Source organism: Accipiter gentilis, chromosome 14, assembly GCF_929443795.1.
Source record: "Accipiter gentilis chromosome 14, bAccGen1.1, whole genome shotgun sequence".
NCBI lineage: Eukaryota > Metazoa > Chordata > Aves > Accipitriformes > Accipitridae > Astur > Astur gentilis.
The window spans coordinates 23,460,555-23,485,981 of record NC_064893.1 but is presented as its reverse complement, the minus strand read 5'-3'; the positions used below and the strand labels follow the sequence as shown (position 1 = coordinate 23,485,981).

The following is a 25,427-nucleotide window of genomic DNA, read 5'->3' as shown; positions in this document are numbered from 1 at the left end:
GGGTGACTCTGCTTGGCCAGAGAAGCCACCCATAGATAATCCTGCATGGCAAAAGCAACTGACACTTTTGGCTGGGCCGTTTCCCTTTCTTCTGGCTTGAAGGACTACATTAACAGCTAACTGCCTGTGCACAGCAGATCTTCTCGGTCCTTCAAGCTCCCACTTGGATTGGGGGTAGCAGCCGCATGGCTCCTACAGCTCTTGGCTTACTGCTTCAAAGCTGCCCAACGGGCACTGGATACAGCATCTGAGGCTGAAACACAATCAAGTGACCTGCTGTACCCGCCTGGTGTCCTGCAGTATTAAATGAGTCTCAAGTCACTTTTCCATGTCTCTCATGCATAAAGTCAACCACCCATCCCACCCTCAAACAACTGACCTTGTTCCTAAACCCACCGCAAAAGCACAGAAATGCACCGATGCAAACAAGTTTGCTAGCAGAACATTTTCTTATTCATAAAATACTTCAAAAACACAAGCAAAATAATCTGTGGTTAATTTGATAAACACTCATAGCTCAAAAGCATTGTGCCTGTTCAAACTAAACAACAACAGATAACAAAAACAAAACAAAAAAAAAGGCATTTCCACAACAGGCTGTTTTTGTAATTCATCTTCATTAGGACAGGGATCTCTCATCTTTATGTTTATGTGGGTGGTTTTCCTCCACTAAAGTTACAAGCCATGCTAAACCAGGGCAGATTTATATGTAGTCTTTGCTCTAATTTTCTGCAGATTTCTGTGGAGTCATGTTATTGTATGACAGGACAATAATGAATTAGTTGAGGAGCTCTAACAGGGAGCACAATGTTTGGAGGATGAGTACATTTCAATCAACCTTTGCAGCAGATGCTGTTGACATGGATGGTGTATTACACACTAACCTAATTATTACGCATTCTTGGTGTAGTTCTCTTTAATTAGAGCAGAATGGCTGTGGTTTCAGCCATGTGTGTGACTCACAAGCATTGTGCCCATTTAAAGAAAAGCTCTGTCACTCATGTTTAAACATGCTTGTTGCTGTCCCAGAAAGAAGGGCACTTTCTCCTCTGGGCAAAAAGTAAACTCTAACAGACTTGCCTTGAACATGTCTCTAATTTTAAGCCCCAAACCTGCTCCCTTGATGAGGCACAGGGACACAGACGTAATCAGGGCATCTGACTGTGGCCCCATGTGAACAGCACTGAATCAGATTTTACTACCCAGGTGTAGTTACACGGGGGAACTGTTTTGAAGAAAATATGCTGCTAGGAAGAAATTATTTTGTAAAATAGTTTTTAATGAAGCAATTTATTTTTATACATTTCAAGGATCATTAGCCTTTAAAACTCTTTCAGGAAATCTCATTGGTTGGTATCTGTCATTTATCCTCTAAGTTTTGTCTTTAGCTTTGTTGGTATTAATCACTAATGGGGAGTAGGAAACATTTCCACAGTGTATGAAGTTACCTTCTCTTAAGCTGAATATGGAAATTAAACTGTAGATGAGAGGAAAAAAAAAAAAATCTTTCTCTTGAGATAAAGTATATGATGGAATGAAAATAAAACAGAAAAATGCACTTTACCACCCAGAGGGGAAGTCGTTTGGGGAAATGATTTGGCATCACTGCTTTCACAGTATGGACATTTCCTCTATAGCAAGGCATGCTTCCAAGTCTTAAAGAGGCTGATAAAGTTAAAAGGCAAATCAGCACTCCCAGTATAATATAGGTGTCTAGAGGCACTAGGCCAGGGTTCCACTGGCAGTTATTTATTTGCATTACTGTAGCATCTAGAAGCACTAGTCCCAGATTTGAACCCCACTGTGCTAGAGGCTGTACCCACACAGAGGACAGACAAAGCCGCTACAGCTTTCAATTCAAGTATGAATAAACAGGAAAATCAGATTGACAGGAAAGCACCAAAATGAGACAGGTATATCAATCAATGTGTTGTACAAATTCTCTGTACAGTGTGTAAATAATCTGAAAGAGAATTATGAAATTTAACCAAAGATGTTGATGAAAAGCTCTTCCTAGGCACAGAAATCCCATACCACTAAAGGATATCTCTGTGCTGCAGGGGATGCCCTGGTAGACTGCTAATACCTAGATTAGTGTGAGTTTAGCAGAGCAATGTGAAGTCACTGCATTCATACTGATGATCCCTGCTAACACGTCCTTCCATAGGAAGAGTGCACCCTGAAGCCCTGGGAACAAGCTTCCTGGGTAACAGATCTAGCCAATGTTTTCTGATGCATATAAAGCCCAAGGAAGAATGGACCACAGAACAGCTTGAAATCAAATCTCCTCCAGGAACCACTTTTTACAGCGAAAACAGATTAATCTAAAAACTCAACCCTGAGTGCTTGTTCAGTAACTTTAGAAGAGCGAGGTCCTACCCCTCTGCTAATCTACGAGTCATGCTTTCACAAACAAGGACAATGAGAGGCAGGGATAGAAAACAGGCAATAAACTCCTTTTGTAAATAAAACCTCCAGCACCACAGTGTATCCCTATATGCCTCACCTCTGCCATGCACCATTGTTGGAGCTTCCTTCAGGGGTGAAATTAAACAGTCCCACAAATTACTTATAGTGCTAACCTCTGGTGCTTGGACATAACAGACCAGGCACTCCTGACCCTCCAACACACAGCTTTAACAGGCTTCTTCCCATCGGCTGGGGGAAACAAGCATCAGGGGACGAGTGGTCATTCAGAAGTATTCACTCTCAAAGAGACTGGTATTCCCCCTCCTCAATACACCCTTCACTCCCACTTTTAATGAACAGGAATAGTAGTTGCACAGCTGCTCATTTCTGCTTAGTGCACAACTTGTGGGAACTGAGACAAAAAGCCCCCATTCCCTACTAAACAATAAAGGATCAAAACACACAAAGAGTAAGATAAGCCCCTTTTTAACATTTTGGATCAAAAGTGTTTGCCCAGAAGAGCATCCTTGGACATGTCTCTCCTGTTTCTGTCACAGCTGTGACTTTCAGCTAAGGACTGATGGGCTATTGCCTACTACTGACAATGGCCACACCTTCTGAGCAAGATAATTTCCATCACAAGTGAAGCACTACCAACTCCCAGCTCCAAATCTGCTTGTTTTGGGGTTATTTTGCTGCCTGTTCAGCAGATAGTCCTGCTAGAGGAAAACATGGGCAAGAGAAGCCTGTGGAACATGCTGCAGAGGAAGACAAAAGTGTCCACTCATCAAGGGGAACATTTTCTTTCATATCCCAATGGCATGAGCTGACACTTTTGCTCTGAATGTTGCTTTTATGTTGGCTAGTTGCATGCACTGTTCCTAATCCTTGAACTAGTTCTGTACATTTGAAGTGAATTGCATTTTAAAATTACAATTTGAATTCAATTTTGTCCTCCAAGCTAATAACACCTTGCCTAAAATTAATTTCTGTTTCTGTTTTCATTTTGTCCTCTCATTTTGAGTAAAAGGATGACAGAAGATGGCTAAATGAGCTTGTTGAACACCCTTCAGTCTGTCATTGCTTAAAGATGATTTCCACAAAAACTGGAGGTGAGCAAAGAACAAATATTTCACTATTACAGCAGTGGGTTAAAGTGGGAAGTTAGGTCTGCTCACTCCACGTGAAACTCTGAATATTTTAGCTCCTGTATTTTAGCAAAGCAAAGGGAATGCAGAATGTGTAGGCACACCCAAATTAGTTTTAAGCTACTGAATGTGGGCACAAATAGCTGCAAGTATGTTGCAGCATGCAGTATATAGGTCCCTAGACCCTTTTTCAGGAGCTAACCTACACAGAAGCCTGCATTGCAATATCTTCACTACTAAAGGTACTGGCATTATCTACACAAAAGACAATGTGCATTGCAGCCACACTTCAAACTGCACCATCAGCATCCTCCCAAATGGCTCTGTATTAAAACCTTCTTACCACTGCTCTCCTGAAACACTGAGACTGATTTTTTTCATAAACTGTTTATACTTGCCCTAGAGTATGCATTAAAAAGACATGTATTTGTTAACACCTGCAGCTACTACTAATCCAGTTGGCTGGATGTCCACAGCCAGCTCTCCCCTCTTGTACACTGTAATTTTGAAAGGAAGAGAGAAGCAGACTTATCTCTGGCAATCTCTCAAGTGCAAGTCGCTCTCGCCTCCAATCCTGGCTCAAAAGCCCATTCCAAGCCTCTGCCTTACAGGTACCCTGTTCAGACTTGCAGGCCATTAGCAAAGGGGCAAAGCTGGCTCCTTTGAGACGGATAACAAATCAGCTTGTTGTCTGACTCTCCTTCTATTTAGCAATGTGCCAATTAACCCAACATTCAAAATGTTACGACAAAGTCATTCTGAGCATAGATCTTGGATTCAGACCTCCCCCAACCCCCGCCTTTAAAAAACACAAAATAAAGCCCTAGTATTTAAAACTAATCAGTCTCTTTAAATCTGTGCCAAATACCTGTTTATGCCGTGAGCAAATAATTACTTTTCTACAAGGAAGAAAGTATTAATTAAGAGTATTCATCAGACCCCTATTCTATAGGGTTTATCTACTGCAGGTGTCAGCCAGAGGTGAGAGACGGATTAGTATACAATCAAGGGCTTTCTAAGTTAAATCTCCTCCTTGTGGTTAGCTGTTAATAATAAAGTTGTCACCAAAAGAAAGAATTTAATAGTTTTACTTGCGTTTAATTACTTGGAAACTCCTGGAAAATGGACCAGCTTGGTTGTAGTATAATAATAATAATAATAATAATATAAAAGCAAAGATACAAATGCCTGGGCCACATGTTTGAACAAAAAGAGTCTGTAAGAATAATCATTCTTTGCTTATAACATTTTATACCTTGATCAGAATTTGAGACATGAACAAGGCTTTTTCATAATAATGGGAAATTAACCATGTGCACCAGTTCTAGTTCAAGTAAGTCCCCATCTTTTTGAGGAAGAGAACACATTTAGATCTTTTACTACACTTAAATAGCTTAGCTTGCAATTTTACCTTTTTAATAGACACAGACTACAGCTAGACCTAGCTTCTCAGAGCTTTTCAAACAACAGAGTGGGTATATTTGTGAGAAAAGTTGTTTTAAGTAACCAAAGTAGCTCAGGAGCTGAAACCCATTTTCAGAAGTGACTTACATAAGTGACTACACTTCAGACTTTTTAAAAAAGGACTGTCCTTCTTCAAATAGAATCACTCAGCTTTTCAGGCTCTAAACTTTTTTTCCCCCAAAATGAAGACATACTGTTTTACCTAAACATTGATATATCCAGGTTTATTAGACAATCTACCAAATTTAAATGAATAATGTCTACAGTCATCACAGTGTGACCTTGTGAAAAGTCCATGCTGGGCAGAAAGCAAATATAATTTAATCCCTTTTCTTCAGATACGTTTTCATATTCATTCTTACTGTGACTTGAGAGGTACTTCCAAGTTATTGCTTATTATTTACTGAAGGACTCTCTTTTCTACTGGCATGTATCTGTTCAGAAATGATTGGGGACTACACCTTGGAAATTATTCCAATAAGCAGATGGGCATGTCAGTCACTAAATCCTTATGTTCAAGAGCACATGGAGGTTGAAAAGGTTCTCCTCCCTCTCTAAATGAACTATGCTTAGGGACAAGCAGTAATGACTACACTAATTTATCCAGTGTCTGAACCCATGAGTTCTGAAATGGATTCCAGTCCTGTGAGAATACTGTACTTAAATACAAGTTAAAAGCTGGGCCATGATGCTTGAGAACAAACAGGAATTATTTTTATTTAGTAATACAAAAGGTTCATGACCAAAAATCTACAAATAATTTCTTTTTATTATACATGGCATAAAAGTCAGAAGAGGGAGTGGAATTTAAACCAAATACGTCTTCGTTCCCTTCCCCTCAACACAGAAAAGTCACTGTATTTCTATACATAAGCCCTTGATAGCTCTGTGAAAAACACAAAACTCCTGGAGAGCTTGGTGGAAACATATCATGGTGTGAAATCCTCAGCACAACTGCATTATTTTGCACATGCAACTTCCTAACGCAAGTTATGTCCCTTTGGATTTTTGAAACTATTTTTCCCTTAAAATCAAGTCACAATTCAGCAATACTGGAAAGCAGGTTCCCTTTACTCATGCTTGTTTGACAACCCAGCATTGTTTCTGATATATATTTTATGTCAGAAATAATCCTTTAATACTTCCAAATGCCACATGTGCACTTTGCTTAGAAAACCCTCTGCTCACCTAAGCTCTAGTACAAGAGGTTACATCTACACAAGCTCAGAGCATCTCCCATGCCCACCACCTAAGCTGTTGTGGATCTGGTTTTGCTGTTTCTGCTGCTGCTTCTCATCAACCAGTACAGATGATAAACACAGATGTTTGCTCCTGAAATACACATTTGAAATAGTCAAATGGCTGGAATTATTTACTCCCTTCTCTCCAATAATGAACTAATAATTGATATAGCAGCATGTCTAAAGTAACAGACTGTTTTATTACCTGCAGTGATTGAATGCTTTTTTAATTTAACTTAAAAAGGCATTAAACACAAGGTTTAGCCTCCAGTGGGTAAAAAAATCTCCAACTTCCTCAGAAAATCCTTTCCAAATTGTATTCATCTTGACTTAATCCATGATCTACTGAGTGAATTAGGCTCTATTTGTTTTGAAAATCTATTTTATGGAGTTCCAAGGACTGTGTTTTCCTTAGGAAGGGCTTATTCTGCCTTTCTGACCAGGATGCCTGCTAGCAGCCCTCAGCATAGGCCTCTGCAGGTTTTTAACGTCCCAAGGTGCCCCACACATATGACTAACAAAATGTAAATAAACACAGCTGAGCCAGTAAGAAATTGGAAGGTTTTCTCATTAAAGAAATAAAATAAACAGATGTCCTTAAGCACTTTGGCTCATGTTTGTCAAAGGAATGGAAAACTCTCAGATGTTTGAACAGCAGTAGTGATATAACGCCACATCTCAAGCAAGAGAAGAAAAAAAGCGACGCCATGGCACTTAGAATTAACTAATAGTTCTCAAGGGAGGGCGCTTTTGATTTGAACCTTAGCAACTTCTACAAATAGTTTTTAACAGCCGAGCAATAAAATAGGGTTTTATTCCTTCTCAGTTTGTAAAGTAGTAAAGGACAGATTCGGCCATTAGAAACATGAATCACCATCACATTTGATTAAATCCCTATGGTGTTTCAATCAGGTCCTGGCTTTAGGGTCCTGCAAGAGAACAAAGCAGGGAAAAGCACAAGCTACTTGAAGCATTCAATGAAAGAAAGAAAAAAAAAGAAAGAAAGAAAAAAAAATCAACCCTAGGGTTTTACAAGCATCTCTAGTAGAGCCAAGCAGGAACTTTTCAATGACTTTTTTTTAATTGGAAATTATAATTCACTTAAAGGAAAACTTTTTGGAAGAACATAAAACTGCCAGTGAAACTTTTGAGGAATAAGGTTTCTTAGATCCACAACATCACTTCTGGTGACAACAAGACAGTCCAGTTCACAGCCAGCCAACTTACAGCATCTATGACATTTGCTTGAAATGCCAGAAAATCGTATTTAGTCCTGTCCCCAACTGGGCCAAGCAGCAACTTTAGCTACTCTGTCCAAAAGGTCTTGAGGCCCCGCTATCATTGGAGGACCCTCTCTTAGTCCCTCACATACCTGTGCCACTGCAAGTCCCTCATCAGAGAGGCAGAGCCCATGTTCGCACAGGCTGGAAACTTGAGTGCATGCCCTGTCTCTATCTCACTGATAGCTGTCTGCTTACAACTTGGATAAATCTCATGTCGCCACTTCTGAAATGCAAAAGCAATAAAAAGATATGGCTATCATTGAAAAACAGCCTCTACATCAGCCAAGCCACTACGAGGCAAACTGCAAGTCCCCACTGAAAGCAGCCAGAGTGGCCACTCCAGGCAAAAACGACCATGTAGTCCAGGCTCGCAGGGACACAGTATAATACAGGCAATCTAAACACCTTTTAGTTAAGGTTAACTAAAACCTAGAACATGACTTTGCATGACTCTGATTTAAAACTGTGACATAATCTGCTGTATTATTTTTTGCAGTATGTTTTTCTTAATTTGAGCCAATTCAAGATGCCAAACAATCTCAGAAATTGCTATGCATCTTACAGGGAATTTTGTAGATTGTAACACCCTGGTATCAGCAGACATCATCAAAGTACTGATAAAGATCCAACACAATTCAAGAATTTAGACTGTCCTATGTATTCAGTTCTTTAAGTTAGTGCTAAAATAAAATCCTTTCCATTTTGTTCCAGGATTTCAGAGTAACTTGCACATAAAGATGAATTTTAACTCCAGATTTCACTTTACTCACAATTCTTTTGGACCCTAAAATCCCAAGGAGTGTACCAACACAGAACAAGAATACACATTCTGGGAACAATACAAAATACTGAGAAAAGGTATTAGCTTCATGCATACTCCTCAGCTAGGGAAAAAAATGCACCCAGTGCCCTCTTTTTTCTTGGTGCTAGTCCTTCGAAAAGCATGAGAATGAACCTGCAACATAATACTTAAAATTTCTCAGACTGAAAGAGATGCAGGGTTTGTTGGTTGGTTTTTTTTTTTGGATGCTTTGACAACACAGATTACAGTACAAGCTTGCAAATATCTCTGTCAGGGAAAGGGGAATAGACTCATGATTTTTTTGGCACAGGAGCACATGCAATCTCTTTTTATTGTGTCTGAATTAATACTACCAAGAGTCTTCCTGTATTGCACCTAGCTGCTTCAAGCAAATGGGCAAAGCCCCTTGACTTTTACCCATCTCATGTGAAACCCCAGCAGCACTGTTACGGACTTTGACCCGTTTTTCCCATTATGTTTAGTCAGCGATTTGGCGGGCAGATCTATGCAGACATAGTAAAGACTGCAGCCATCTTCCTGTTGAATGGGAGCTCTATTATACATGCCTGAAGGGATTAAAAGGGCTGGGTGGACAGTACATTAAGCTATAATGATGGTCTACATCTGTCGTGGTCTCTAGGCGCATGGTAAATATTCTGCACCCATACAGTGATCAGAAACCTGCAGAACAGGTTTCTAGAGTCTCCTGAACATAATATCCAGGGTTAACTGCCTATGGAACTATTGGGATTTTTTTTGCCTTTTCTTCTCAGAGGGCCTCCTGCTGAGAAACGAAAGAGTGGAGAGGTTTCTTCCGGTTTGACAGCTTTGCTGCCCTGATCACTTAGACCGTGACTCCATATGTTTGTGCAGGTATGCATCCATTCAACCATGGGCAAGAAAGCAAAAGGAGATGTGAATTTGCAGGCCACTGACTGCCACTGTAAAGGTTATACTGCAGCAACCGTATGGGAAAGACATTAAGACTAAATGCCTGATGACTGTGTAATCCATGGGATAAAGCAAAGAGTTTGGGAAGAGGGGACAAAAAAGGAGCAACCTAGGCTGGGTTATACATGCTTCAACCTTGAGTAAATTTTGTGTTTTAACTTCTATTAATGCTGTGAGCCACCTGAGATGAACCGTCCATGCTCTGAGGAGCCCATATGGCAAGGATCATAGAGCTTTCCTTCAGAAACCAAACAAAGAGAATTTTCACATGATATCAGGTCACAAAACATATATTGAAGCATTAATGGTTAATAATACGACTACAACTGATAATCCTTTTTGTGAATTCTTCCTTCCTTCCCCCCTCCCAATCAAATTTATTTTTGGACAGCTCCCTATTGCTGCCATCACCAAGGAAAGGGCAACACGCAGAACCATTTGAGATTTTGTAGCTAACGAACACAGGAGTTTAGACCCAAATCTCTGAAGCTATGGCTGATGTTCCTCACCCTCTCTTCCCAGAAAAATCACCCCAGAAAGAGGTGTTATTCTGAAGCTTGATCAACATTATAGACTAATTCTTTGAGTGGCTGCACATCAGCTCTATCAGTGCAACAGACAGCATAATACCAGGACATTAATATTGGTCAGGGGAATGGTGATGATCATATAAATTGACACTTTTTCTGGAGGAAGACATACAGAACCAAGACCTCCATGTGTGAGATTTAATTCAAAGCATATGAATGTCCAATTACAGGTACATGAATCTTTTATGATCAATTATGGACAAAAATAAGAATTTTAGGCCTTGATACTTAATTTACTTTGAGATTAACACTTCCTACATTATTCAAGTAAGAGATTCTGAAACTCTATTAACCTCTGGCTCACTGCTTCACTTGTATTTGATAGTTCAGCTCACTTAAACATTTTTGAATTGTGTGACTATTTAACGGCTCCCAGGACAGCCTGTCTGAGTGTGCTGTATTTCCCTCTTGGTTTAAGGCTTGTTCCAAAGCCCACCAAAGCCTCTGGTTGTCTTTGGATCAAGCCGTTAGCCTATAATACTTTTATAACATAACCATTTCCCTTATAGGAAAGCCCTGAGGAATTTAATACTGATGAAACAAATGAAGAACTACAAAAAAAATCCTTCTAGAGAAGTTTCTCAAAGAGCCTGTTGTAATTTAATAGAAAAGGTGATTCATTCATTAAAAAAAAAAAAAAAGTCCTGTTTGTATCATTCCTTACATTTGTATAAAGCAAATAGCCAACAGAAGTTTGTAATTTTGTACCTTTAAAGGCCTTCCAAAGCAGACAAACCCCCGAGTTTCCATTTTCCTGTTTTCCTATCTCCCTAGTCCCTTTTGCAGGCTGCTGCTCAGGAGTGCCCTGTCTTGGCCTAACTCTGCTCTCACAGCTGATGGGAACAGCTCAGCCACTGGTGAGTGCTTTTGATAAACCCTTTCTGGCTCCACTCCCTGATCCCACTTCATCCCCACACCAGCTGCTCTAGAGATGGCAGCTTCTGCCTTTGTGGCAGCCCATCAGCAAGAGCTCACAGGTACTGTGGTGGCAGGGCTTCTCACCTCCATAGGTCCATCACATGTCTTGGTACATCACCATCTACCCCCATGCAGCAGATCCCAACCCCACACTCTCTAAACTTGTGCACGAGGCAGCAAGTGAAGGCATCTGCTTCAGAAGTTTTACGCTAGGACAAAGTCAGCCTATTAAGGGCTCTATAGGCATACTGCAGTCCCTACCCAATGCTAAGCATGACCACATAGCAGATCTACACAGTGTAAGTTTATGTTTCCTGATCCTGCCTAATTCTTTATATTTTTTTGCAGGCAGTAGGTTGGAGCTTACACATGTATACCTCAGACTGCCTCGTTCATTACGTTCCCTGGGAAAAGTAACCGCTTCAATTACCTTGTACAACATGGGTCTGAATAAAGACCTGCTTGGAAACACATGCTTGATTTTCAGAGGGTGCTGTTAGAAGTGTTAGCAGCATTCCAAGCGCTGCAGTAGACTTCCACACCACAAACACCATTTTATATCCTTTACAACTGTGCACATCTAACAGCGAACAATAAATCTATCTTACTAATTACACATTCAGCTTGTTATAACCATCGTAAAACAAGTACAGCTGGTAAAGCCATGAAATGATGTCAAATCATATTTCTGCTTTCTAGAGAGAAGCAGGGTTATTTTCCAGTCTCCTGATGAAGCTGACTGTTCAAAGCCATGTGTGGAAACAGCTGCCAACTAGGTCATCCACCTTTAATTAGGTAATGATATTGTCTTTTTTCCTACCCATTTAAAAGTGTTTGACATTCTGTAATTCAAAGTGACTTAAGTGTTTATCATAAAAAGCTGCCTTAGGAAGAAATTGAAGCACATGGTACTAAATCCAAGAGCCAGCATTTTCTCCTTAGCAGCCAAGTTCAGTCTGTTCAGCCACAGAGAGAGTTACCTAAAAAATGGAATTGCCTGCATTTCAAAGGGGGTATATCTAAAGTATGGATAGCTAAATATATGGTTACTAAAACCCCTTAAAAACGTGAGCTTCAGCAGCCACATGGGAAGAAAAGCCAGTGTTCTTCATGGCAACCTAGACTGACCAACACAAAATCTCTCCTACCAACTTGCCCAAGATTCATAAGAAAACACTGGTCTAACAAAAAAATGTGTTACCTCATTCAGGCTAGAGTTAATGCTGTCTGGCTGCTTGATAGGCTCGCTCTTGCAGCAGACAAACGTTGAAAGAATATCCTAATGTTCTATCCAGTAGCAGCTGAACAATACAAGCTTTTGAAAAACAAGGGGCTACTTGCAACATGAAAGGGAGGTAAATTAAATTTTCACATGTTAGAAGCAAATACCACAGGACATATTTATACAAATGTGTCTGAATAAAATCGGCAGCATCTGTTTGAAAAGCTGTCTCATTATCTGCCCCCACAGTTCCCGACGCAATTTGGCTGGACAAGCAGTAATGCTAAAAAAATTAAATTTTACCTTCCCATATCTGGATGCAAAGGTTCCCGTGAGTAAGGAGTGAAAAATAATTATCGTCTCATCCAAATCCCACACGAACACACGCTGTGATGACAGACAGGGTGGAAAAAAGAAATACAGTTACATATTAAGCAATTGCAAGAATTTCTTCAGTCAGGAAATATATCCTCTTGGACTAGAGCTTTTTAAGATCTCAAATCCATTTCGAGCACTGACTGAAGATGATTTGTGAAAGCAGGCAAAATGAAACATCAGGAATTTTGGAACTATGTGCGTGCTGGTAATTCTGAGACTCTGTTCTCCTAACAACCACAGAAATCCCCTGTTGCACGTCAAGACAGGGGAACAAAACAGCAGACTTGTAAGAAGCCCAAAGGAAAATAAATGTACATATCAAAAATAGTTTGATACTGATTATATAGAAATTGAGCAATTATTTTGACTACCCATGTCTGTAGGCTCCAGTTGTATTACTGATTTTATTCTGGCTCTTGCTACTCACTAGTCTGATGGTGGGATTCGCTAGTAGATGTAACTGTTTATCTTTGCCGGATTTACTAAAGGAATATAAATTAAAGTTATTACCTCAATCTCACTGTCAGCAGTAGGGGAAGGATCGTTGCTTCTTTTTGACCGGGCTCGTACCTTGCCGTCTGACCCTCTGTGGTGTCTGTCTGTTTCTGTATCTTTTGCTGGTGTTGTTGAATATTCCCCTATTATGAAAAAAAGAAATTCCACTGTAAACTTAAATTTTGCACTGTATCATTATAATTAAAGTATGAAACTTTTTAACAGAGAGCAGCAGAAACATTGTGAAAACACCATCAGAAAATCTTACTCTTTTCATGTCAATAGCTGACATAGTTAGAGAAATAACTTTTACCTTCTAAGACTTATTAAAACAATTTTAAAAAATCACCAAGACTCCCTATATAACATTTTAAAATAGCCATGTCACTTCAAAAACCTTACCAGATTTTTCATTGAAAAAAAATAGCTTTTTGAATTTTACTCCCCCCCCTGCTTTTCAAGAGAGAAATTAGAAAGGCAGTGCAAAAGGAAAACAAGACCAATTCAACTTCTGAAAAAATTTTTTTAAAAAAATTTGATGAATGCTCATGATTAACACTATACTTGCAACATCAACTTTTATTTAAAAATACAAAACTAGCCTGTTTAGCCATATTCCATTTCACAGGGTATAGTATTTTAGAAATAACTGAGAAGAGACAGTCAAAGGTGAACTTCCTTTGTATAAAGTATCTGTTTTGATCGGCTTGAGTTTCATAAACCTGTCCTGATTTCACTTACCTTGCATTACAAATCCTTTTCAAACACATTTTTCTTTTCACCTTGCTAAGTTGTGGCCTCTCCAGCTTCCTAGAGTAACCATGTTCTTCTTCAGAAAAGCTTGGATTGTGCCTAACAAGCCTTTTTGAAATCACCCCTTCTCAAAAAGGCTGAGATAAGATCTAAGGAACAGAAAATCCTCCAACTGCTTTTAGAGCAATCTGTGATCACTTCTTTTAAAAAACCAATATTAGTTTATTTTTCTTTTAGAGCAACCACAGATGGTCAGATTTGTTTCATAAGTCAGAAGAGCTACAATGGGCGTATACTGTGATCATCCATGAATTATGTGGCGTTTTATATAAACGTTATTGCATGCCAACGAAAACGTTAGTAGGGAATTGATATCTGAAGATTGTACTTGAAGAGTACCTTGGAGGATCATAATCCATCAGTAATTCCATAAGCCATTTAAGCTTTGAGACTTTAAAAATTAAGCACTCAAAGAGAGGCCACAAATTTTGAAGCCTTTTTGCATGGAATTCATCTTGAAGTTTCAACTTAGACAAACAGTTTGTGTTGATTTTTTTAAAGAGGGACTTTCTCTTGATGTACTTATTTTTGAATGCATATATTACATGTTGTTGTAAGTGGTGAATAGAAACCATGGGCTAAAAAGTCATCAGACAATCAGTAAACTCTGGGGCTTTTTCAGAGCATGGCTGTTTTGAACTCATTGCTACCCACGTCAGCCCTCAGTACTGATCTGGGGTTTGTATGTAATTGTTTTATCTTTCTGTACTACCTTTGGAGGAGCTAAAACCTTGCATACTCATGAAAATAACACAGGACAGTTTTAGAGAGCTTGGATGTTCTAATCTCTTCCCAAAACCCTGTGTTGCACCACGTAAGCAGAGCTGTTAAATACTAGGAAATCTGATTTAATCGTGTAAATAGATGTATTCTAAAAAACTCCAACAACAAGGTTATAGTGTTTATGTCTACAGGTAGCTGAGACTGCCAAACTGAAAACAGAAGAGATGCACCTACCAGACAGCGATTCTGTGCTCTGACTGGTGATATTGTGAGAAGACTCCTGCAGAGAGTAAGCGGAGGTTGGGATGGCTGAGGGGCTGATGCTGTTTGCAGACACATACGGAGAGTTGTAGGAGGAGCTGTAATACTGTGAGTACTGGCTTTGAGGAAAGCTTGGATATGACGAATATTCCTTTGAGGAAAAAAAAACCATCTAACTTCTGTATATCTGGTTTTATCTTATAAATGAGTAAGATACCACAAAGGCAGTGTTATCTACGCATGCAGCAAATCATGGTTCAGGAATATTTCACTAAAGAACCATGTGTCATTCACTTATGAAATTACATTTCTGCTTCTCCCAAATATACTCCTATTTTATTACGATTAACTAATGAACAAGAGGTCAGAAATCAGGCAAGTTCTGCTTTTTCTATAGCATTTTAGTTATCAGCACTAACACATTTTGTATTACAAAGTTCAACAATTGTATATAGGAGTGAACTAGGGTGGCTTTTTGAAAAGGGCCGTGATGGAACATAGTCTCTGTAAACAACAAAATACCTAAGAAATGAGAAGAACAGAATGAATAATTGGATGCGGGAAGGAGCAAAACAGGCTGCATTTTCCTATGATCAGCAACATTTTCTCATCACCTGTTGAACTACGTTACAAAAATGAAGAAAAAAAAGTAGTAATTGTTTTGCAGAAATGTTCACAGTTGAGTGTGTCCAACTATCTCAGCAGTAACTAAATGCCTGAGTGTTCTTCCTTACCTACAGAAAAATGAATTAAAAATACAAGGTGCAAATGACCTTGGGGAGCTAAGGTATCACAAAACCCTTTGTCTTGATTTTAAGGCTCCCAAACAAACTTAATACCATTATCCTCGTATGTTCTTTTTTTGTTAGAAGCAGGACACTGGAATAGGTTAGAAAACTTCTCTCTGGACAACTAAAACATAAAAGGTTTAGTTTGTTTCTTTTCATTTTAATTGCAACCCCTGCTCTTGTCCACCTATTTGCTTTTTCAGATAGAGAACTGTATTCATGCTCTGGGGATTGTCTTTCAGCAAAAGGCTTTTATTTCCTCAGAAATGCTAATTAGTCTCTGGTATTAAATAAAATTAAATAATAAAGTCTTTAGAAAGACTAAAAGCACTTTCCTCCTTAACAGCTTACATCTTTGTCTGTGACACAGCTATTTCATTAACTTTCAGTCACCAGGGAGCTCTCAAGAACAAAGACTCAAGTTGTCATAATAACAACTAAACTGAAAAAGAAATGAGATAATTTCATTGTTTTCTCTTAAAGAATATCACAAAATAATGAAAACAGCCCAATTAGTTTTCCTCTTTTTAGGTAACCTCCATAATTCAATCATACACACTTCTATCAGCAAGTGCTGTTGTTTTTAGCCAAAACTGAAGTAATAAAGAATTGCCCACTGTTGTCATTAAACATACAAGTCAATAATCACCTTACAAACAAGGAATTGAAATTACTGGCCAATGAAAACACATCTTCTGGGACAGTGTACTCATTTGTTTGGTCCAATCAAGAAAAGCCATTTGTTACTGAAAAACATCTGTCTTGTCTATATATGCACGCTGTTTATTTATACACACACATTTATCAAGGTATCTGAACCATGAAGCCCACAGACAGGTGTATTCTCAAAGAAGGAAGTGCACAGACAGCTCATATGGCTCAATATTCATCAGGGCCTGCCAACGCCTCTTTCAAATTGTTCATATTTATTACACAGTGCCAAGACAGCAGACGACAGGATCCTGGAAGCAGAGCTCTCTGTAGAGGATGGAAAACATATCTGAAAGTTGTGAGATGGCAAAGGAATGATGAAACTCTTAGCACTACTACAGTAGCACAGCAGAGACTACTACGGCATCCTCCTCCTGCAAGGACTTCACTCTGTGCAAGTGTGTGTATTGATACAGACATCTTAAAATTCATCAAGATACCTAGAAGTCTAGCAAACAGGCCACAGGAGCAGAGCAGAATGGTGTTCAGCAAAACACATGGCAGTACTTTCCTTAAGTATATGTAAACACCAGAATAATCTCTCTGATCTACCAATCTCGCAAGTGTTTAAAATAAGTGACGAGGTTGCCAATAATAAATGCTGAACCATACCTGATGCACAGCACTGAATCCTGCAGAATTTGTCAGGCCATTGGCTCCCTGGTAAATCCCTGTTGTGCCTAAAGGAAAGAATATCACAGTCATAAAACACACCAGCAATCAAAGTAACAGGATATATTAATACAAATAATTTCCAACAGGAAGTAAAGTACCATCTCACTAGGAAAAAGCGTATCACAAATCTTGACAAATATAGGCTGTAAAGACTTAGGGCTATTACTGACGTCTGCTTACTAAACGGCATTCAAAAACAACCATTACATACACTAAAACAAACACTTATGGAGCTGGGAAAAAAAGCTGGAAAACAAGGATTCAACCCAAATTTAAAATTCAGTTACTTCTTTTCCAATCAATAACAGAAGAGTATTTTTTATCATCTTCTCCTGTAAGAAAACCACTCAAATTACATATACAACCACACACACACTCTTTCATGCATAGGGATGTCCTGGAATCTGTCCTTATGGACCTGGTGTTGATATCCCAAACATAAGAACAATATTGCTGAGATTTCTGGGACAGCACGGAGCAAAAACATTGCTTCATCTGGGGATATTAGGAAGAGAAAGGATGGACAGGTAAGTTTTACATGGTTCTGTCCCAAATGAAGCAGCTGATGGCCAGCCAGGCCTCCTTAGCTGGAAGAAACATTACCATGAAAATTTTATGGGTGGACAAGTGAAGTTTCAGAAAAGATCTACAGGAACAGTCCTCCTTTGCCTTCCATCAGGGAAGTGGTAGGAGAGCTGCAAGCTTCCCATCCCCTGGATCCTGCATCCCTGGCAAGTTCTAGCTTTGATTTAACTCCAGTCTATGCTGTTTTCTATTTCAAAGTTTTCCATTTCACATGGGTGGAGAACTTCCTCTTGAGTTTGTGCGGTTCGATGAGAATCTATACTAAAAGCCTTCCTCTGGTGTTTTGCAACAGTCCTTGCTCCAAGGGCTGGCTGTTCATATAGAGGAGGCAGAAGCTGGACTATGCCATATTCCATCCTAACGGGAGGCGACGGATTCCAAAGAGCACTCAGACCTACTACTTCCACAGTGAAAGAGGTATGATTTTGGTGCTACATGGCCACAGTGGGCTCTTGTCTGGGCTTCATTTTGTCACATTGATGTACCATCAGATTGAGCCCTAATCAGGCACTCAGCCTTTTTTTCTTACCTGGTTTCTTACCATGTGAATGACTTTGAGCAGTGCTGTTTTAACCATAGGACTCTCTGCACATCTTCATGTGGCAACCGTTCTCCAAAGATCCACTTGCTTGTTTTTATTTTAAGACATCAGATTAGCTAGGGAATGGACAGCTGAACAAACTCCATTCTGCCAAGTGCAGCTACGCAGCGCATGCACCGAGAAGTAAATCTCAAGCCAAAAAGAAACAAGAGGGAGGACTCTGCCCTTCATAACTAACTTGCTGCCACATGTAGTCTTTAAAAAGAAAAGGGCAGAGAGGAGGAAAAGAGGTGCAGATGACTGCCAGTTACCTGGAGGCTCGAGTCTCCCCAAGCCCCCTGCATATGCTGGCTGGTTTGCTGAGCCAGCGCAGGTGGGTTCAGGTGATGCCTCCTCCTGGCATTCACCTCTTGGAGGCAACTCTGGGTGGATCAGTATCCAATCCTTCCTCCTCCCCACAACCCACATGGGGAAACTGCCCAGAGCAGCATCCAGAAGAGAGCAACGCATTCAGCTATTGGCATTTTCCCACCTCCCGCCCATGATAGGCTTTGCTTCAGAGTTTTTCAAAAAGTCACGAGTATGTAGCAGGATGAATATATTCCTGTGGTAACTAAGCATTTCTCACCACTGTGAAGGGGAGTAATAGAGCCCCAGCGCTTACAGGCAAAAACAACCTTCACAGAACACAAAACAGCTCTTGTACACCAGAGCTCAAAACAATACAGGGGGGAATTTTTGATCTTCCTAAACTGTCATTTAGAAACAATCCATCATCCTTTATTAAAGCTGTCAAGAGGGGGATGAGTTACCTCAAGGGACTCACACTTTATGTGTAAATTGTGATGAGAACATGTTTATTGCTGTGCTACCTGCACATGATACCATAGCTTCCTGGTTTCCAAACAATCAGAGAGAATTATAAAAAGAAGGAGAGATCTGCAGAATTGGAATGAACTTACTCTGAACTTTGTACCAGCTGTGCAAAGCAAGTGTGTCCCTGCACACCCAGGGCGGGTATGTGAGCAGGGAGAAGAGGGTAGAAACATAGGGGTGAGAGGATGGGGAATGAGTCATGCTCCATAGCTTCCCACAGTACCTTGAGATAACCCTATGTGGTGGATTTTACACTGTCATTTTATAGAATACATTTTTGCCATTTTAGCTGAGCTACCGCAGGTCCAAGTTCAGGTGTCCCTTACAGGCTGCTGCAGTCTGGCTCACTCTGCCTGGCGGATCTTCATAGCGAAGGACTGTGGTGCAGAGAGAGAAACTAAACTTCCTGATTTTTTACCTGCATATTTAAATACTTGCGAAAGTGCTTAAGACTGGTATTTCCTATAACCTGAAGTTCAACAGGCCTGGTAACAGATTTTGGCAACACAGGTTCTTCACTTATTCTGGCCCTGTCATTGTATCCTGACCAAGCAGGAGTATCATTTGAGCATAGTTTGTCTACATTGAGATCAAACACAACTTTCTTTTTCTGCCCCTACAGCACCACATTTGGAGAATGCACACACACCCCTCCCCCCCCCGCCCCCCCCCCCCCCCATGGTATGCCCTGAGAGCTGCTAAACTCAGTATATCTTGGCAGCTCAGTATTGTTATAGCAGAATAGTCACAGATAAGGACACTTGAGACAACCAAACAACCAAAGCTAGTAAAAACTTGGAATTTCTTCCCAGCTGAACAAAGTACAAAAAGCTGGGAGAAAAAAAAAATAAAATCCATTATCTGCATGGAAAAGAAAGTTCTTGAAGATTCAGGTTCAGAAGTATTTCATTTCAATATCAACCTTTGTCTTGGGGACTAGAGCTGTCTCATGGGGACCACTATAGCTCAGTCCCTGCTCCACTTTACAGGCTAGACTGGAGAGACTATGTTTTCAGTGATCAGTTCAAATGGAAGGAAGACAAACAAGCACCACAGGCAATGAAGAAAAGGATAAACCTTCTCTCATCATGAGCAGAGAATGAAGCTTGCTAGTTACAGTTTCTGTGAGCAGCCTTGTAGAACTCAGCAGTTCAGAACACATATCAGAACTGGCCCCAAATGTTTGCTTTTCCTCCCTGAGGTGTTGATAAGAAATAAACATTTCCATAATAAAATGAATTCTGCCACGTGCAATTTCAGTTTTGCATCAGTAAATTTTACTCTCAAGAAATTCTGGAAAGTTATCATCAGACCTCGCATACTGGCATTATTAATTTAGCCCTATTCCCCATGTAACCATTTTTTTCAAATACTTTCCCAGGTAATACCACTTCTTGTAATATTCAGAGAGAGACTGGAACAACATTAGAAAACAGTGCTTACGTGGAATGCGGCACACCTAGGAAGCCTCTTGGTAAGCAATGTACATGAATGCCTGGCCCCCTCCCATTTCTGAGTGGATACTGCCCATTTCCACAGGACTTTTGCTTTCACACATATTGGCTTTTTTTCCTGACCTCTGAAGACAGCGCACTATCTCAAACTGCAGCTGATTTTACATTTGCAATACTGTAGGTGTGCGAGCAAGCCATTCGTTTCCATCTTGGTAGCTCAATGTCAAGTAATTGCATTCAGACTCCTACTTGCAAATCAGAAACAAGCCTAGGATCTCTCCCTTTGGATCTTCTCCATATGGAATATGGTTCACATCTGTGTTCAATCAAACCAGTTGCTAAATGTCACAATGCCCTCATTCACAGGTAGCTTAAAGACCAGTTAGCTGGTAATAAAACAATCTAGACTCTAGAGTAGAATAGCTCTTCAGATATATGGTACTGTAAAAGTTCCTGTAAAGTATGTACATCACAAACACACTTGCACAAAAAGACACCGCGTTAAAGGTGTGCATATGCCATACATATTCAGTGCCATGACTTTTCCTTGATAAGTAGATGTGGCCCTTCTCTATATGAGCGTCCAAGGGCAACGTGTACAGAGAAACTCTTTGTGAGTTGATTGATGGTATATTCCTGTTCTCATACAGATGGATTTCATTTGCTATTTTCCCCTCATTCCCTTTTTAATTCAGGTATTTTAAAATCTATGCCATGGTCAATGATAATTTCACTAGTGCGTAACCTGGACTGTGCTCCTGCAAAAACTTTCATGCCAGCTTCTCCTTCCTCTCAGTTTTTCCCTTTCTCTCTTTAAGTCACTGCAATAACAGCCTGCATTTCTTCCCCTCCTTTTCCAGGTAAGAGGAAGTAAAGAAAATAAGGGAATATTCATGGTTATTTTCAGTATCTTCAGAACTAAGCTCTGGCATTGCTAAACAAAGTTTTCTTTCATTTTATGAATACACAGCAAGACATAGGAATATTGGTGTCTTAGGGAGTTGTGATTAGAGACAGGATGGGCCTGTGGTATAGTTCAGATCAATACCACAGCAAACTTTAAAAATCAGGTTTGTGTCCTTGCATTTCACAGGTCAGAGGGGCCCTGACATCAGGGAGGTATTCTCCAACTCTCCTGTACTGCTCCAAAGAGAACAGGCTGCTACATTTAGAAGAACAGATGGTTTGCACTTCCAGTATTAAATGACTCAACAATCAGAGGAGGAGATAGCCAGGTTCAACACAGGTGGACAGAAGGGCATTTATCACAGCACTCTGGGTAGCCAGCTGCAATTGTGAGTCCATGAACACTCAAAAGATGGAACACTGGACTGAGATGAGGGTGTTCAGAGGGTGATTACCATGGGCACTTCTGAATGTGCATGAAATAGAACAACGAAGCTTAGATCCAAGTGTTTCCTCTAACTTGCAGAGGAATTGCACAGTGGTTCCAGGGAGAGTTCTCTCAAAGGATTATTTGATCACTTAGCACTAATAAAATAAATGCCTACAGGGTTCAGCTGAATTGCATGGTATTTTACAAGCTTGCATATAATGGCTTGTGTATTCTTACATCAGCAAGCTGTTTTCCTACAGGAAACAAAGTTGACTGTCAGTGATGCAAGGAAAGGCCTTAGTCTAACTCCCAGCAGTGTGCATTACTCTATTATATGAAGAACATCTGGCTGAAGACTTGCATGGTCATTCAGAAAGGTTCTCTGCAGTGCTTTAGCTCTCTGACAAGCTAATGTTTCCTGCAGTAAATATTGCCTTCTCCAAGCTGCTACTTTTTTAGTGAGAGGTTAAGCACTCATCAAAATTACCTCCCACCAGCTATACTCCAGTGCCTTGTAAGATTCCAAATCCTACAACATCTGCCTGCATTTATTGGGCAAGAAAACTCATAAAATGTTGCATGGCTGTCAGCTGTGGAGGTATTTCAAGACTATCTGACCTGTTAAAGGAGAAGAAAAACTCAACCCATATGTACTTTGCAGCATATTGCTCAACTGTTTGCCATTAGGCATAATGAACTGTTCCCCAAAACCAGTCTTGTATTTCTGTCTGGAAGAGCTCAGACAGTATAGGGAAGAGCACACTATATTAACCTAGATGAAAAGCATGATTCTACAATGTACAGCACTTGACATCAGCAGTGTCTATTAAAGGACATTGCTCCCAGAAGCATATGAACACCTCCTGCAGATAATACTCTGATACGCAACCCATTTAAAATACGCCCATTTGTCTGCCACTACAATCCCATTCAGTCCTGCTAGCCTGACCAGGTGTCTGAGGGCACTCTGAATGGTGATATAAAACACATTTCATGGTACAGTTTTTCTGAGTCAATGCTCTTCCCCTGCTGCCTGCTTCTGGGAGTACTCAACCCACAGAGCCTCAAAGAGCTTTAATAAGTGATGACCAGAGCAGTTTTAAGGGCCTGGCTTTTACTATCCTTTTGAGCCTGGTCACCTGTACAGCTCAATCCAGCTCAACAATGGTGTTGAAAGTGCTGGGATGGTTTATATTTACTCTTAGGATTTGAACCATGGGAAAGCAATTAAATTTTATTATATTTTGAGAAAGTGTTCCTTTTAACCACTCCTATGAAATGATGCTGCAGCTATAGAAGGAAATCACACTGGATTGCCTTTAAAAACAAATCACAAGGAAATGTTTTGGGCCAAAAAGTGAACATCCTTACAATTACTTTATTTGGGTGCCTCCACGGACACCAAAGATTAAAGATTCCTCCAGCTGCGGTTTCATCCCGGACACAATCCTCCACTGACAGATAACAAGACATGATAAAGGAAAGCTGGATTTGCCACCTCCTGTGCTATTTAGTGGCTATGAGATTCCAGTCCCCAGGTCAGCATTAAATCTAACTAGCCCTATAACATCTGCTGTCATGCACTTGGGGATAAAAATCTAGCCGGTGAGCATAGCCACATATTTAGCAATTCCCTTCCCCTTGAGCAAGGCGGAAAAGAAAAGAGCAAGCTAGGCAGTGTGTCTCCACTCTCTGACCCATTACCTCAGATCATGGTAACTCTCAACTGAATGGTCTAGAGCCAGGCGTTTGCCCCAAGGCTTTTTCAGCCCCTCCATGCACTGCTTTGGTACTGCAGTGCCTCCAGGTAAAAACCCGCAACAGTGGCAGACAGTGGATGCTCGGAGAAAAGTGTAAGAAACAGGACAAACACAGAGTGATCTTTGCCCTGGTATTGCCTTGACAACTTCATTTTATCTGCCAATTACAGACTTTCTAAGCCAAGTTTACATCCTTCTCTTTTTATCTTTGATAACTGTCAATGGGGTCTTCTTCAGACAGTGCACGTATTCTTATAGTTCTAGAGGTCACAGTATTGTAGTGAAGAAGTTTCAGTGTTTAAACCCTGCCAATATAAATAGAAAGTGCATCCAAATTACATATAAAAAGGCCCCTGCAAGAGCATTCTCCAATGCCAGCACAGCAGTTGAGAAACTCCTGAGTTGCACAGCCTGTGCTAACTGAAGCAGGGTCAGACCTTATTTGTCCACTAACACCATCACAGTCTGTGATTGTATGGCTGCATTCTACTTTTTCCACAAGAGCATTACCTCACACAGTGCCTGGAAATGAGATACAACAGAAAGCGGTACCAATACTGCACCAGCATAATGAATCTGATGTTTCCTAACTTTCAAGTGCTTGACTATGCAGGTATGATGTTTCTTGATATAGATTTTTATATGTAATTTTACACTAACTCTTCTATTGCCTTCTAGATATTTTCAAGAAAACATTATTAGGCATACCAAATCAATTATTCAGTGAAGCTTCTATAACATTTTAGCATATTCTATGCCAACTGCACTATAAGCTGAATAATCAAGGCCAAGTTAGTAATTTCCCAAGCTGTTACCTTCCTATGGTTTTGGGGTTTCTTTTTTACATCCTACAAAAATGATGAAAATAAAAGCCACAAACAGGAGCCTCTGTGACATCGACACATCTCTGTGACTGTTTTCTATGCCTATTTTGCTCATTAACCCATGTTTTGAGTATTCTATCTGACCTCCACAAATGCTTCCAAGATAGCCAAGCAGCAGGTTAGGGAAACGTCAGTCCTTTCTCCTCTGTTGGCTCCCACATACCACACACAAACTGTATTTTCTTCATCCAGTCCCTTCACTATTGTCCCCCTACCTTATTGCTTCTCTCTCATTCATGACTGTCATGCCTGCTTCCATCTCCCCGATGCCATCCTCTGCAAACCTGATGACAGTCAGTCAAACAACTTCCTCCCACACTGCTGTTCACACTGAGGAAAGAGTTCCTCCTAAGTATTTGCAAAACTAATGTTTCAAAATACTAATTTTCCACAATTCCTCCAAAACTTCTGACACTGGGTAGGAGGCCCAGATGCTCAAGTTACTGCTTCTAATGCAGATTAGTATTATTATTCTTCCTTTATACTTTTCCTAACTCCTTATCTACCCTCATCCATGACCAAGGCTCATAGTTGCAGCAATAGTGTACAAACAGCATCACCACCACCACTGGGCAACACTCATACATTTTGTTTCAGTGTGAGCACCCAGGTGGCCAGCTAAACTTTATGGATATCAAGTCTGATCTTTTGTACAGAACAACCATAGAATTTTATCCAATGCTTCCTGCAGTGGACCAATGACTTGTCTCACACTCAAATATATACTTCTAAAACTACCTGTAGTAGTTCTAAAGCAGAGATTTGGACAGACACTCTGAAACACAGGAAACAAGCTAGAAGAATGAAGCCTCATGAAGTGCAAGCCAGCTCTTCACAACAGGCAGCTAGGTGTGGGCAGAGCTCTCCTCCACACATCCCTCTGGTGAAACCTCCTCTTGAGCACCTCAGCAGACTCAAGATACCTCAAAGTAAATGCTCTGTCTCAGAGAAGACTCCTGAGTTTGGCTGTATCACCATCATCTCTACAATTAATATCATTTTGCCATTACTTCTGAGTTTCCATGAGTGCTATTCAGCCACGAGAACCTGTGTCCCCACTCAACCTTTAAACCTTACCACAAAGCCTGGTGTTCCTCAGTGATAAAGACATTGCCAATA

At 40.2% G+C, this 25,427-nt stretch overlaps 1 protein-coding gene across 9 annotated transcripts in view; it reads right to left on the bottom strand.

Annotated features, from left to right (window-relative positions):
• Nucleotides 1–25,427, bottom strand: part of EYA2 (EYA transcriptional coactivator and phosphatase 2) — a 104,899-nt gene that overhangs the window by 18,760 nt on the left and 60,712 nt on the right. For all 9 annotated transcript variants that reach the window (XM_049817109.1, XM_049817108.1, XM_049817111.1 and 6 more), the window contains 4 exons: nucleotides 16,810–16,877; nucleotides 14,672–14,849; nucleotides 12,917–13,044; nucleotides 12,332–12,415 (listed from right to left, as the gene is read on the bottom strand). In XM_049817109.1, the coding sequence (XP_049673066.1) occupies nucleotides 12,332–12,415; nucleotides 12,917–13,044; nucleotides 14,672–14,849; nucleotides 16,810–16,877 (458 nt within the window). The remainder of the gene's footprint in view (nucleotides 1–12,331; nucleotides 12,416–12,916; nucleotides 13,045–14,671; nucleotides 14,850–16,809; nucleotides 16,878–25,427) is intronic.